Genomic DNA, 15,527 nt, shown 5'->3' on the forward strand with positions numbered 1-15,527 from the left:
ATAGTGTCGATTAATGCCGTTTAAACTTAAAAGTGTGCGACACGTACATTTCTTTTTCAGAGACCAGACGGTGAACCCTTCTCTGGTACGTCCCGGCGGAGAGAGAGCTCGGACATTTTGGGATCCCTCTAGGGGGTTAGTCACAGTTTCTCATCCCCCCAAGAGTGCTTACAGACCCTCTGATTACCTAGGCCGCCAAGGTTAAGGAGATTTGGCGGCCCCGCCCATCTGGCGGAAGTCCAGCCTAAGTGGGGGTTAACGGTAACGTAGGCGCACTTAAACGAACCCCGCCCGACCGCTAGGCTCACCTGGCTCGGGGCAGCCTCAGCCTCTGCCCGGAGCCCGAGCACGGCCTGCTTGTGACGTCGGGCGCTAGCCCCACCCCTCCCGTGACGCTAGAGTCAGGCCAGTCCCGGCATGCACCGGAGCCACCGGCAGTAGAGCGCAGCGAAGTGGAATTTTCCCTGCCAGCTACCCGCCCCTGCTCGTTCCAGCTGTAGGCGAGACCCTCCCTCTCTCCTTCTCATTATTGCCCGCCCCCCGTTCCCACCGGCCGCGAACCAGGCTCCAACCGCTGCCCTCCGACCGCTCACCCGCTCCCCTCGCGCCCTCCGCCCGCCTCCTTCCTCAGCCCGGAGCGCCGCCCGTCTTCAGCCTGTCGGCCCCCGCTGCCCTCGTCGCGGTTGCCATAGCCGTCGTGGTCGTCTCTGCTGCCGCCTGGGCCATGGCCAACTACATCCACGTTCCTCCCGGGTCTCCGGAGGTCCCGAAGCTGAATGTCACCGTGCAGGAGCAGGAGGAGCAGCGCTGCCGGGAGGGGGCCCTGAGTCTCCTCCGACACCTGCGACCGCACTGGGACCCCCAGGAGGTGACCCTGAAGGTAACGCCCATCCCCCCGGGCGGCGGGGACTCTCTTCGGCCCACTCTCCCTGCCCTCCTCGCTCCCTTTCGGCCCGGAGGTGACCGAATCGTCTTTGCCTGTGTCCCTGGGCCTGATTACCAATCCCCCTGCTTCTCGTGTCCCTCGAGAAATTTTCCGACCCGAGTTGAAATTCTCCCCTTCCCCCCTTAACATCTGGGAAGTGGCTTCGCCGAAGCTCCCCTCCCCCCTTGGTTTTTGGAGAAACACAAACTTACACTTGCGGAAGAGGCGGTAGGATAAAAAATGCCTTTTACCCCCCTCCCCGCCCCCCAGCCGCCTAGGAGTTGTATGCATGTGGTTCCTTCAATCCATTCTCTATGCTTTACGTTTGGAACCCTAACACTCCCACCCCCTAAGGCGACACCTTTTCTTTCCAGACAAAAATGTTACCGCATTTAATCTTATCTGTCCCTTTATCCCGTGACGGTAATGCTGCGTCCCCTTGTTTTCCTCGCCCTGTGAGGTGATCCGTGTCCCGTTGGAAAGGGGGTGTGTACCTACCTACCTCACTTTATGGCCCTGCCTCGTTTAGTTAGTTCCATATGCAGAACTCCTCAGTTAGGATTTAATTTTAGTTAGATGTGTTTCCAAAATTTGTTATATTGGTACTGTGAATGGTAGTTTGATTAGAACGACTGAATAGTACGTTGATATCATGACTCCTTTAAAAAAAAAAAACAAAAAAAACACTTCATTTTGTAAACGTTGAGACTACATAAATGCCAGTCTTTTTTTTTGGGGGGGGGGAGTTAAGTTCTTGGTCATATTTTTTATGTAGAAGCACTAAATTTGGGATTTTCTTTAATCCACGATTCGTTTTTTTAAGTTTTAGGTTTACAAGAATGTTTCATGGTAAACAAAAATAAAGTTAAAATGTTATTTTTTTTTCAAGTTCTGAGAACGTTTCGTATTTTGTATTACAAAATCCAGTAAATACAAGAATTAATAAGTTCTGTTGAAGAGAGCTCAAAGTCTAGTAGATATTTGAACCCATCTATGAATTGTCACAAAATACCAGACAAAAAAAATTTAAATCTGAGTCGGTGTTGTTTATTGTACGAATACCAAACTAATTATTAATGTTAAATTAATTAATCTGTTAAATAAACACATTTCCTTCTAGTTAAGGAAATTGCTTTCAGAATTGTAGATAAGCAATTCATGGGGTTGGGATGGGGTAGTTTAACTTAATATGATTTTTTCATCACATGGAAAAGATAATTGAAATTTTGTCATTTCAGTGTATTACCATTAACTATCCAGTAAACTTTGGTACTGGTAATATGGGAAAGCAGCTTAATAGGGACTGTCTTCTGTCTTTAATATATGAGGATCATAAAACATGTCATAGAAAGGCTTTATATCAAAATATAGAAAAATAAGATAAACAGCATCCAGAATTTTTTGAGATTTAAAAAAAAATGTATTTCTTGGTACTTTGGTAGAACTGGAGAATCTTGGAGTTAAAAAGAGGAACCATCCATTTCCAGCTCTTCTAACCAAAAAATCCCTAATACCATTTCCTTAGTAGGTTACCTGGCCTTTTTGAAAATCTCTAGGAGGGGTTGTGGTAATAAAAAGCACTGCCCTTCCTTAACCTTCCCTATTCCACTTTGGAATGTCACTACTGTTCTAAAAGTTTTTTTTTTTTTTTAACTAAGTTGAAATTTATAGAAATCTATATGTAAATTTATATTGATTTCTCTTAATGTATGAAAGCCTCCCAAGTTCTACATTTGAAAATAGTGATGCAGTTCATACTAAAACATTTCACTTTTCCAGTCTTTTTATGAGGTATTTCGGAAGGACTAGCATCTGATGTGGGGGCTTGTCAAGTCCTTTTCAGGATTACTTATTACCTTTGATGTTCATCTGTTAGCCTCCTGTAGCTTTAGTATGTGCAGTAGGCTGAACCTGTTTTAGAGTAAACTACAGGCCCCAATGAGCTCATTGGTGAATTAGGAGAATGTTTACAACAAGCATCTGAAGACTTTATGGGTAGAATGGACAGATAAAAACAATTTGTTCTATTTGACTGAAGCAGAGCTTGGTCAGACGTACCCACTTCATCCTAGGCCATTGGCGGTTTTCACTTTTGTCCTGTACTTTGATAAGTATCTGGAAGATACTTTTGGGAGAGGGAGGGAAGCTGACCTTGTTCTGCCGATCCTGTTCACTTAAATACAATTCTTATGCAAATTGAGACATTCTCCTGTAATGTTCTATTGGCTCTCTTTGAAAAAGAAATATGAACAATAACAATGTATGTGTCTCTCTCCCTGTTTTAGATACTGGGGAAGATAAATCAATACTCTGGTTTTCAGAGAGTTTATTTTCTAGCAGGAAAGTATGTAAAGGTATATTCAACAGTACCTAATGCAGATAGGAATTTATTGACTATATAACCATATAAAACCGTCAAAGTTCAGAAATCATGTTGGAAATGAAGGCAAATGTTTGCTATCTTTTTTATTATAAGGATTTTTACCTAAATTGGAAATATTCTTAAGCTTCCTCTGATCAAGCAAAACCCGTTTGACTTTTTTTGTCAATGATTGTAGCTATCAGTAATTATTCATCACATTTCTGCAGATCTGGTCTTAACCACTTTGACTTTCTTCTAATCAGATTTTAAGAAAGTCAGATTTTATTTAGCACAGTGCCTGGTATTGTGGTAGGGCTTACATAAGTGCTTACTTATTCCCTTCCCTCCTTTTGCAGTACTCTAGGGTTTCTTTACTGATCTCACTGGGAATCAGAAAATTCTCAAAACAATTTTAATTTCAAAAAATACGTCAAACACAAACAACATACCATATGATGGCACATTTTAGGAGAACCAGGCATATATGAAAGCAAAAGTAAATATATTGAAATTCTAAAATACCAGCAATTGTTTTAATCCTTTTATTCCTGTCATTTTTTTGGCAACCTCTGATTTCTGAATGAATAAATGTAAATAAAATTTTTATTAGTTAATTAATATTCCTGTAATTTCTCTTTCCTGTAATTACAGGTTAGTTGTACAGAATTCTTATATAGAACACAAAATTGTGTTTCTTTACCCAGCAGTTAACGTGTAGATTATGATTTGTAATCCCCCCCCCCCCTTTTTTTCAGTCCTAGAGTTTCTCTGTATGTCATATGGGGATACTGTTACTGGCCTTTCATCAATTTCTTATTGTACAAGATCTCAGAAGAGTGACAGTTTGCTACTTATAAGTATTAGGGCATAAGTCTTTAAAGACTAGTGGCAGTGGATACCAGCAAATGCACTTTTTAACATGAATATTTGGCCTGTTGATTATACAAAAAGATAATGCCAAGACATGATAAATTTACTAGAAATATATTTATCATCACAAAATCAATTTACTTTTCATAGGCTATTGTTTTGGAACCACATTAGATTTATAGAAAAACACATGGAATGCTTGGAAATATAATCATTTTTCAAAGTAGTATGAATATTATTGAGGACAGCTGGGTGGTACAGTAAATAAAGAGTGTTGGGCCTCCAGTTAGGAAGATTCCTCTCCCTGAGTTCAAATGTGGTCACTCATTCAAGTCTTTAACTCAGTTCTTCATCTTTAAAATAGGATGGAGAAGGGAAATGCAAACTATTCTATTTTGCCAAGAAAACCCCAAATGAGGTCATGAAGAGTTGGATACTATTGAACTGAATGAGAAAACAATGCTTTATTTCCCTGATTACTGTCATTTTATCCTATTTATTTTAACCTTATGACTAAATATAACACCATTATTGGCTTTTAGCATATCTCCCAAGATGAAAATTGATCATATCTAAGTTTAGTAGAATCATTTGGCTATCATTCTGCCTTTTTTTGCCCTTGATCATTGTTGCTTTTAATGCCTCTGTAATTTGTAGTCTTGGTTGCCTGGGGTAATGAGAAATGACTTGTCAGTAATAATACTGCTACTACTAGTATGTGTCAGCTGTGGGACTTGAGTTTATGGTGGGTATTCAAGACTCCATTTTACCAGCTTGGTTAACGTCTCCTTGGTGGCATTATGTTTACCTATTTGGGTGAGCATGAACATTGTTTCTATGGAGTTAAGTTTACTGTTCTTCCCTTCCCTCATACCTTTTCCTAAGACTGTTTCCAAATCAATTGTTAGGTGAGATTTATCTAAATGAACATATCAATGAATTTAGAAAACACGAAAAATAATTTTTCCAATTAAAAGCTAAAATAGAAATTCTGAAAAATCAAGGAATACAAATGAAAGCAAAAATACTGTTTTTTTAAAAACAATAAACCATTAGCAGCAAAGTTAATTTAAAAAAAGAAAAAGCAGATAAGTATCAAAATGTAAAAAATTAATAATAAGGAAGTTACTAATTCTGCCCAATTATTTGCCACTAAAACCAATTTAAATGAAATGGTTGAATATTTTTAAAAAGATGTCCAGATTAGACCATTTAATCTCAGATCTTGTGTAGCCATTTTTGAGTCTATATTTTTCTCAATACAGTAATAGTTCAAGAAACTTTTTTAAAAACTTATATCTTTTGATATAATTAATTCACTTTATTATACCAAAATGGAGAAACAATATCTCTTGGTCACACACTCCTAGTTTATTAGTCTCATATTGTACTTAGATTTTTTTCCCCCTTTTTTTTTTTAAAGGAGAGGCAGTGTGATACAGTGCTAAGAGCTCTGTACCTAGTTTAAAATTTTGCTTTGACATTTAAAAGCTTTGTGCCTTTGTAGCTTAATATTTTTTGAATTTTATTTTGTAAAATGGATGTGTGTGTGTGTATGTATATGTATATATACACACATCTGTGTCTATATACTTGTTCTACCTCTCTTGAAAAGTTGTTGGGCAAGAACTTTGTGAATTTTAAAGTGCAATTTAATTTGACTTATTTAAAAGATAAAAGATAAAATGATTTTTAAAGTGTAGAAGTTATATTTACATTAGGCAACAAACATTTATACTAAGCACTGGGGATCTAAAAAGAGGCAAAAGTTTTTGCCCTTAAGGGGTTTACAATCAAGTTGGGAAAGATCACATACAAAGGAACATATATTACACAAACTATAGAAATAATTAACAATTAACAGAAGGAAGATATTAGAATTTAGAGAGGTTGGAGAAGGTTTCCAGTAAAAGATGTGATTTTATTTGGGACTTAGAGGAAGCCAGGGAAATCAGTAGACAGAATGGAGGAGAAAGAGCATTTTTTGAATGAGGGATAGACTGAGAAAATGCGGAGAGAGCAGGGATCATTTTGTTTGTAGAATAATTAGTAGGTCATTTATCCCTCTATCAGAAAGTGAATATGGGGGAGGATAATATAAAATGACTAGGAAGAGTAGAAAGGAATTAGGTTTTAAAGGACTTTATAATGCCAAACAGAATATTTTACATTTGAAGGAATAGGCCCTTGGATCTTTTTGAGTAAATATTACATGGTCAGACTAATGGTGCTTTAGGAAAATCACTTTAGTGACAGAGTGGAGGCTAGCTTGGAGTGTAGATATACTTGAAGCAGGGCAGTCTCACCAGCAGGCTATTATAGTAGTCCAAGTTTGATAAGGACCTGAAATAGAGTGGAGTCAGTGTCAGGAATGAAGGAATCATATTTGTGAGATTTGCAAAGATGAAATTGAAATTCTGGGTCTTTGTGGTTTTTATTGATAGATAAATTAATTACTAAGCAAAGATTATTTCAGTTAACTATTGGAGAAAGTCACCTTCTCAAATTTAATACCATTGGAGAAAGAGAAGGGCTTATAGTCATTTGATGGCAAAAGGGTGGTATAAGAAGTCTGAAGTCTCTTTTATTATTGATTTTATTTCTTCTGATATTACTAAATTGACAACTATGGAGATACTACTTACCTGTAGAGAATTGTTAAACTGAAATGCCAGTATGAGTCACTAATTTTTGTAAACCATAGTGAAAGCTTTAAAAATTATAGATGTTTTAATGAATAAGGAAGTGTTATGTAGTGGAAAGAGCTTTTCAGTAAGAGGAGGCTCAGGTTTTGGCCTACTTTAGCTACTAATTAGCTGTGTGACTTTTAAGTCAAATTCTCTGACCTCTTTACTCATGTGTAAAACCTGTTAAACCTTCTAGGTTTAAAATTGGCTACTAAAATGATCATAGTGTAATAAAACAATATTTTGTTGACTAGATTGGAAGGGATAGTAACATTTGATAATTCAAAGACTCATAATCAAATGTTTAATGGCAAAACAAAAAAATACGATTGAAACCTAGTAAAAGAAATACCTTGAACTAAAATTTTACTTGAAACTGAACTTTCCAAATGGTGTCATCACAATCCTAGAAGTACAAAACATTTTAATTAGTCTATTTAAATTACTAGTAGATTACCCTTCCTTTAAAAGAAAAAAATAAATGCATTAAAGTATCCATGATCTCATATTGGTACTTCTGATAGTTTGTACAATAGAACTCCAGGAATTTTCATTGTTTCATTATCCATTTAGTCATTTTCAGTCATGACCAGTCCTTCATGACCCCATTTGTGTATTCTTAGCAAAGATACTGGGTGGTTTGCTATTTCCTTCTCCTGGTCATTTTATAAATGAGGAAACTCAAGCAGACAGGGTTAAATAAAATGACTTATCTCGGGTCATACAGCTTAAGAAATATGTGAGATTGAATTTGAAGTTAGATCATGCTCTAGGCCAGGTGTTCTATCCATTGTGCCACCTACCTAGTTTGTCTTGTCATTGTCCTCCCATTAAATTCTCCACAGGGCATCCATTCAACATAGAAGGGTCATTTCTTGGGCGCTCTTCACACAGTGCAAATACCAGAGAAGAGTAGTGTATTTATCAGATAGTCCACTATACTAACTATGATTAATACACCTGTCTTTCTGGTCACATAGTTCTTTTATTATATCCTTGATGCTTCTCCCCAAAGTTTTTCATTGTTAATACTTATTAACAGTACTTATTAATTATTGTTTGTCTTTTGTCTGTATACAGTTCTCCATTGTCCTTTGGATCACTTTCAACCAAAAACCTTCCAGTACTATGGTATTCAATATATTGCGAGCAAATGGCATCTTTGGAACAATTTTGAAATTAAAATAATTGGTGTTGATTTCAGGGAAAAACTTGTATTCATTCATTGGAAGTGTTGCCCAGTTTCCCAAAAGCAGTCAAGCTCGTTCTCTTTCTTTATTCAATTTTGGATTCATTTTGTTGTCTGTCCAGGAAGTTCATTCAACCATATTTGCTTTAACTTCCTCATCTATAAAATAAGCTGGAGAAGAAAATGGCAAAACACTCCAGTTTCTTTACCGAGAAAATGGGGTCACAAAAAGTTGGACATGACTGAAATAACTAAACAACAAAAAAGTCTGGACTTTAGCATTATTTTTATTCACTTAGATTTTCCCCTTTTGTTTTCAGATAGAAAGTTAAATGAAACCAGCTTTTATTGGATTACCTTTTTACTTAATTGATCATTAGATTCCGTTGATTCAAAGTGTCTTGAAGATAAAGCTCCCTTTTTGTTTCTATTGCCATTGCATGTTACAAGTCACAAAAATTTTATCCTGGGTTTTTGTAGTACTTGAATCTTTTTTTTTTTGACAACTACTGCCGATTAATATTCCTAAAACAGATAATCATCATATACTTTAACTTAATTCCTTAAGCTTCAATCCTTACTCAACTTTAGTCCTCCATTTGCTTAGTCACTTAGATGCTTAGTTGTTACTGTCATTTGTAATTTTCACTTTACGATTTTGAACTCAGTCTCTTATTTCACTTTTGCTGAATCTGTTCAACCTTATGCAAATCACTTCTTTTTTTAAAATCATTTTTTCATTTTTTGTGTTGAGAATCTTTAGTGAGATATGAAGCCCATTATTTTGTTACTTACTAGAAGAAAAAAAGATGAAGAAATGTCTATCTTGATAATGCTAATAACTACCCTTACCAAAATTTAGTATCTCAAGAGTTGGAAAGGATCTGAAGAGGGAATCTCTTTTATAACCTACTCAACATATATTTATCAACCACAAAAAAATAAAGTGAAAATAGCATACATCTGCATTCAGTCTATTGCTTCTTTTTTCTGTATGTAGAAATTTTCTGTCAGGAGTCTCATTCCTAATTGATAAATGTTACTATGACAGTGTGACAGTGTACAATGTTCTCTTGGTTCTGCTTCTAAGGTTTTCCAGGTTTTTCTGAAATTTTCCTGCTCATTATTGCACAATATTGTTTTTTAATTTTTAATTTTTTAATATTCTATTTTTCCAAACACTTGCAAAGAATAGTTCTGCACAATAGCATTCCATTATATTCAGCATGTTTAGCCATTCCCTAATTGATGGGCATCCCCTCAATTTCCAGTTTTTTGCCACCTCAAAAAGAGCTGCTATAAATATTTTTGTACATGTAAGGTCTTTCCCCCATTTTTATGATTGATCTTTTTGGGTTACATGCCTAGTATACTGTATGATATTGCTGGATCAAAGAATATGCACAGTTTGGTTGCCATTTGGGCATAGTTCCAAATTGCTCTCTAGATTAATCAGTTTTTGCAAGTTTTTTTTGATCATCTATTGATGTTTTTGGTTTGTAATATAAGATGATACTTTTTCTAATGTTGGACCATTTTTGCTTCCATGGCATAAATCCAACTTTGTCATAATAATTTCTTGGATAAATTGTAATGTTTGATAGGATTTTGTTTAAAATTTTGAAATTGATTGTTCATTAACGGTATTGACTTGTTGACTTTTATAGTCTTTTCTGTTTTATCTTTTCCTGTTAAGGCATTGGGACTGTATTGGTCCCATTAAAGGATTTTGTTGTTAATTTCTTTGAGAATGGGTTCTAGATTTTTAAAAGGTTTGATAGAATTCCTGTATGAATTCATCAGCACCAGAAGTTCTTTTTTTTGGTAGTTACTTTCCTGCTAGATCTATTTTCTTTTCTGAAACTCGATTATTTAAGGTCTCTTTCTGGTCTTTGATAGTTTTGAAGATTTTGTATTGTATCTATTTCTTTAGTTTTCTCAGTAGAATATGTTCTGCTTAATTTCTTTTATTCTGGTTTTCCTATGATATCAACTTCTTTAGTTATTTCGACTTGCCATTTTCTTTTTAATCATATTTAGCTAATAAGGCTTTATCAATTTTAATGGTTTTTCAAAAAATAAGCTTTTATGGTTTAATCTTTGTTTTCCAGTGTATGTCTCCTCTTTAATTTTTAATATGTCTTCTTGAATGCTTCTTTTAAATTTGTGTTGGCTTTCCAATTTTTAAAAATGCTTATTCATTTCATTAATCTTCCCTTTTTCAATTTTGTTAATATACATAAAGATATGTTTCTTTCATCGAGGACTCTCTAGCTGCATCCCAGAAATTCTGGTATGTTGTTTGATCATAATTTTCTTTTACTTAACCATTATATGTTACTATAATTAGTTTTTTGATCTTAATTCTAAAGTTTCACAGTTAATTCTCCATTTGGGTTTTTGTCTTTGTAGCCCTCAAAACCAATGACTTTAGTTGTATTATACAGTCTATAAAAAATGCTTGTCTATAAAAAATTTGTCTGCCTTTTTACATTTTTTTGAAACATCTTTGCCCTTAATATATGGGCAATTTTTATAAAAAGTTTCACGTACTGCTGAGAAAATTTTTTTTTCTGTCCTATTTAGAAGACAATATAAGATTTTACTGTAGTTTCTTCAGATAATTGTTCAGTTCTGAAGTTTTCCCTTTTGTTTTATTTTTCTGGTTAAGACTTATTCTGTTAAGACAATCACTTTAAGTGATTGAATGTCTCTTCAGTATTCTGTTACTTGTCTGTCTTGTAGCTCAGTTAAATGATACCTTTATAAATGTGGATACTAAGGCATTTGGAGCATAGAGATTTTATTACTAATATTTGTGATCTATTGTTTGTTTCAGCCAGCATTATGTAATTTTTCTTTTTCTTTTTGAATATTTGTTTTTGCTTTTGTCTTGTAATATAATAAGTGCAATTCTTTTTTGTATTCATTTTTAATGTATTTTTAAAAATGTGTTTCTTGAAGGCAAATCTATCTTTTTCACTCCTGGATCATTTAATCACTTTACATTTAAAATTTTTGGAGATTTTTCTTTGTCTCTAATGTTTTTTTTTTTTTTTTTTTTTTTTTTCCTTATGATTGGTCCCCTTCTGCCAAATACTATGTTCCTTCAGTTATTTTACCTTATAATTTTTTTTTTTTTTAGATGGTCCTGTTTCCACTGGCTCTCTTCCTCTCACTTCTAATTCCCTGCTCTTATTTCTCCTTTCACTTTGGGGTTTTGCTCATTAGTTAGTTTCCTTTTTCTCTCCTCCTTTTATCTGGTTATATAATTATTCTCACTATTCCACCACATTTTCTTCTCAAAAAGTAGATTACTGTTTTCCTCTTTTCCCCTTCTACTAATCCTATTAGTTTTTTAAATTTCCCCTTTTTCGGTGCCCCCTTTCTCTAAAGGATTTCTCTACTTCATTATCCTCTTTCTACTCTAGACTCTCATTCTCTGACTTAAGATACATATAATTATTTGGTCTCTCTTTTCTCTATTCCTCATATAATCAAACTTCCTAGGTAGCCATTTTAACTTTCCCTTCCCCTTCTTTTTCTTCCCTCCCCCTCCCTTCCTTCCACCTCCTTCCCTTTCCCTCCCCCTCTCCGTCCCCCCCCCTCCCTCTTTCTTTCCCTCCCTCCTTCCCTTCCCTTGGATAATTTCACTATTGCCTTGTAGAGTTTGCCAGGTTTCCCTATTTTATTAAGCCTCACTCCCAGCAGGTGTCAGAACACTGCCCTACTAACTTTCATGAGTATGCAGTCTACCACTGATCTCTTATTTATCCAATTATCCTTTTTCTCCTCCTATTTGTCTCAAAATCTCCCTATCCATGCTTTCATACTCTCCCTGATGCCACTTGTGCCCTTTCAAGCACTGATTTCCACTTTTGCCCTCTTGTCTTCTTTCTTTACCTTGGGACTGTCTATTTGAATTTTGATTTCTTGTCCTTTTTCTTCAGCAATTTCTAATAAGACTGCAAATTTCATTACCCTAATTAATTTCTATAATTATAATTCCAGAATTAAATCACTTTTATAATTTGTTCTCCCACAAAAGCTATATATGAAGAAAAAATAAGCAAAACAGTTGGATCATTCTTCTCACTGATTTATGTCTTATATTTGGGTCTATATTAGTTCCTCATCATTTTTACCTTTTCAGAATGTACTGATTTCACATTCCTTTTGGCTATTTGTGGGTTGACCATCAATAATCACATGGCAATTTTTGGAGATTTACGCTATTCTGTGGAAAATCATAGACAGATAGTGAGACAAGGCTGTAAATAGATTTGATATCCCCTAATTTCCAATGCAGTACTCTTTCTGCTGCTATACCTATGTATATGTAAAGAAAATATGTAAAGATATGTAAAGAAAACAAAAAAAATTTGTCATAATGTGCATTAAAGAACTATAAGCTACTTCACTCTCTTTAGGAACTCCTCTTTGTTTCTCTTATCCAGATTGTCAAGTGGTTTTCTTTGGCAGTGATCTATGTATCTTATGCTTTTGTAGAAGGATTTCTTTGAATCAGTTGCTGTAAAGACTGTATAGTTTTCAAGATGCTAATTTCTCATGTAGAAACTGAGGTGCAGTTTATTTTTTTCATGTGTTAAATATCAGAATTATTAAAATAAAGATTTGGGGAAGGGCCTAAATTTATTTACAGGTTTTTCCTGGTCCCTAAGCCCTGTGATTGTCAAGGGAGGAGTAGTTATTGAGGCAAGTTATAAAAGTCAGATAGACTTGTAGATTTTTTTCTCTAAGCTTTACTCCCCTCCTGTGCTCTTTTACTTGCAATTTTATTCCAAATGTTTTCCACTTTTAGTGGTCTTTTTGGAATATTACAGATATCCCAAAGTCATTTTCTCTTCCTCAAATAAATTATTATTTCCTGTTTTCATGTATCTATTGATGGCATCAGTGTCCTAATTCCCATTCTAGTCATGCTTGAAATTTTGTCATCATCTTGAATCTCAGCTCCTAATGCCTTTCCTAAATCCTATCTTTTTATTTCTGCAGTATGTCTTAAATTCTTTTATGTTTTAAATCCTTCCCCCCCCCCCCCCCTTCATTCTCTCTTCGTTAGTTTGGGTGTTTTTAGATTTATTACCATAGCTTTTTAATTGGTTTTCTTGATACCAGTCTCATACTTGACCTAAATCTAACCTTACTAGCCTTGACAAAATTATATCCAAAAGAATTATCTCCAACTATTTCATTCTTCGCTATATCTGTGTACACACATACATATACTTATCTACATACAGATAGATCTATCTATATCCAAGTATTAAGTGAATCGTGTCTATTTCACTTAATGCTTGGTCTCAGAGGCTGTTCAAAATTTGGCCTTATACTTTTCCAGCTTTCTCTCTTCCTGTTCCTTTTTGTGCACTCTGTTTTGGCCAAATTGAATTATTACTTCCTGGCCCTCTCAAATGTTCTCTGCTCTTTATTGCCTTTTTTGTGTGTGTGTTGTCTGTGTGTGTATGCTTTCCCCTACCTTCTTTCTACTCTTTTTTTTTTTTTTTAAATTATTACCCAGTTATTCAAAAACCAGTTTTAATAATCATCTTGAATCTTGATTATCCTCTGATCTAGCCAGAAAAATATCTTATTTTTTATCATTTTTCATGACACTAAGCTCCATTTTGTACACTATCTTGTCTCATAATTACTTGTGTATCTGATCTCTTCCCTTCTATCTATATTCTGTAAGGATATTGATATTTGTATTATCTTCCTGACTTATTAAAAGGCTAGGTGTATTGTACACGTGATAGAATTTCATTTGTTGATTGATTTCTGTTCAGACTCTATCTTAGAATTAAATTTCTCTCAAATTTTTACCTTCCATTGTTCTCCATTGTGGACCTTTGCTTTTTTCAAGACCATTTCCTTGCTTATTGTTTCCTCAAGTTCGTATGCTTTTTAACGTTCTTGTTGAGAATTGTCTTTTCCTTTATCTCAAACTATCCAAAATTTTCATATTTGAAAACCCATTTGAAGTCTTCAACTTATATATGAGAAGTTCCTGAATTATTTTGACCCATTTTTGGATAACTTCTCTAACTTCATATGTAAATTTTATTGTCTCTTACCCACATTTAGGGGAGTTGAAAGAGGTATAGTAGAAAGAGTACTGCTTTGGAAATTAGGGGATATCAAATCTATTCACAGCCTTGTCTCACTATCTGCGCTTTAGGAAAGCTATTTCTACTGTGCCACCTAGACTTAGAGTGGGGACTTTGAGTACTTTTGTTCTTTTGCCTGGGATACTCAGTAAATGGTTATGTGCAGATTTATAGATTCCTATGTCCAGGAATTAGATACTATCAGGAATGTTTTAAATTGTTACAACTAAGTTGCAAATAACTTTGGAATATAGATAATTAAATAATGGAGTCTTAAAAATATAATTTTTAAAATGTACTCTTAAGTAACATTTTTTTTTTAAATAACAGAAAGCTAAATTACACCACAGTTTCATGAACTGAAATATTTTAGTTCAGTGTGTGATTCTTGTGCCAAAAGTCTGTAAATTCTTAGAAATCTCTGCCAGAGTTGTCTTCTATCACTACAGTGGGAATTTTCACTAAAGTAGCAGTTTTTTTTTTTTTTTTTTTTTTTTTTTTTTTAGTATGCATATAATCCATGGGAAAATGCAGAGTTTATGGGTAATTAGATGGTTTTATCCTTACTGTAGGGGGAATCTTAGCAATGAGCTTTTTGTACTATTCCATTATTCTAGAGTGGGGACTTCTTAAAAATTATTATTAAAGCTTTTTATTTTCACAACATATGCCTGGATTTTTCAGCATTGACCTTTGCAAAACTTTGTGTTGTAATTTTTCCCCCCTTTCTCCCACCACCTCCCCCTAGATGGCAAGTAATCCAATATATATTGAACATGGTAAAAATTTGTTAATCCAATATATATATGCATACATATTTATACAAATTATCTTGCTGCACAAGAAAAATCAGATCAAAAAGGAAAAAAAAAAAAAAAACAAAACAAAACTCAAGCAACCCCAACAACAGAGTGAAAATGCTATGTTATGAATCGCATTCAGTTCCCACAGTCCACTCTCTGGGTATAGGTGCGTTTCTTCATCACAAGATCATTGGAACTGGCTTCAATCATCTCATTGTTGGAGAGCCACATCCATGAGAATTGATCATCATCTTGCTATTGGTGTGTATAATGAAATCCTGGTTCTGTTTACTTCACTGAACATCAGTTCATGTAAGTCTCTCCAGGCCTCTTGAAATCATCCTGCTGATCATTTCTTATATAGAATAATATTCCATAACATTCACATACCATAATTTATTTAACCATTGTCCAACTGATGGACATCCACTCAAGTTTTTAGTTTCTTGCCACTACTAAAAGGGTTGCCACGAACATTTTTGTACATGTGGATCCTTTTCTCTGCTTTTTGATCTTTTTGGGATAAAAGCTCAGTAGAAATACTGCTGGTTCAAAGAGGA

At 34.8% G+C, this 15,527-nt stretch overlaps 1 protein-coding gene across 1 annotated transcript in view; it reads left to right on the top strand.

The window, feature by feature from the left end:
* The first annotated feature begins 408 nt into the window (after positions 1-408).
* Positions 409-15,527, top strand: part of ETNK1 (ethanolamine kinase 1) — a 67,501-nt gene continuing 52,382 nt past the window's right edge. The window contains exon 1 of the mRNA XM_031938455.1: positions 409-880. Coding sequence (XP_031794315.1) covers positions 725-880 — 156 coding nt within the window. The 5' untranslated portion in view covers positions 409-724. The remainder of the gene's footprint in view (positions 881-15,527) is intronic.

Source organism: Sarcophilus harrisii, chromosome 5, assembly GCF_902635505.1.
Source record: "Sarcophilus harrisii chromosome 5, mSarHar1.11, whole genome shotgun sequence".
Classification (NCBI taxonomy): Eukaryota; Metazoa; Chordata; class Mammalia; order Dasyuromorphia; family Dasyuridae; genus Sarcophilus; species Sarcophilus harrisii.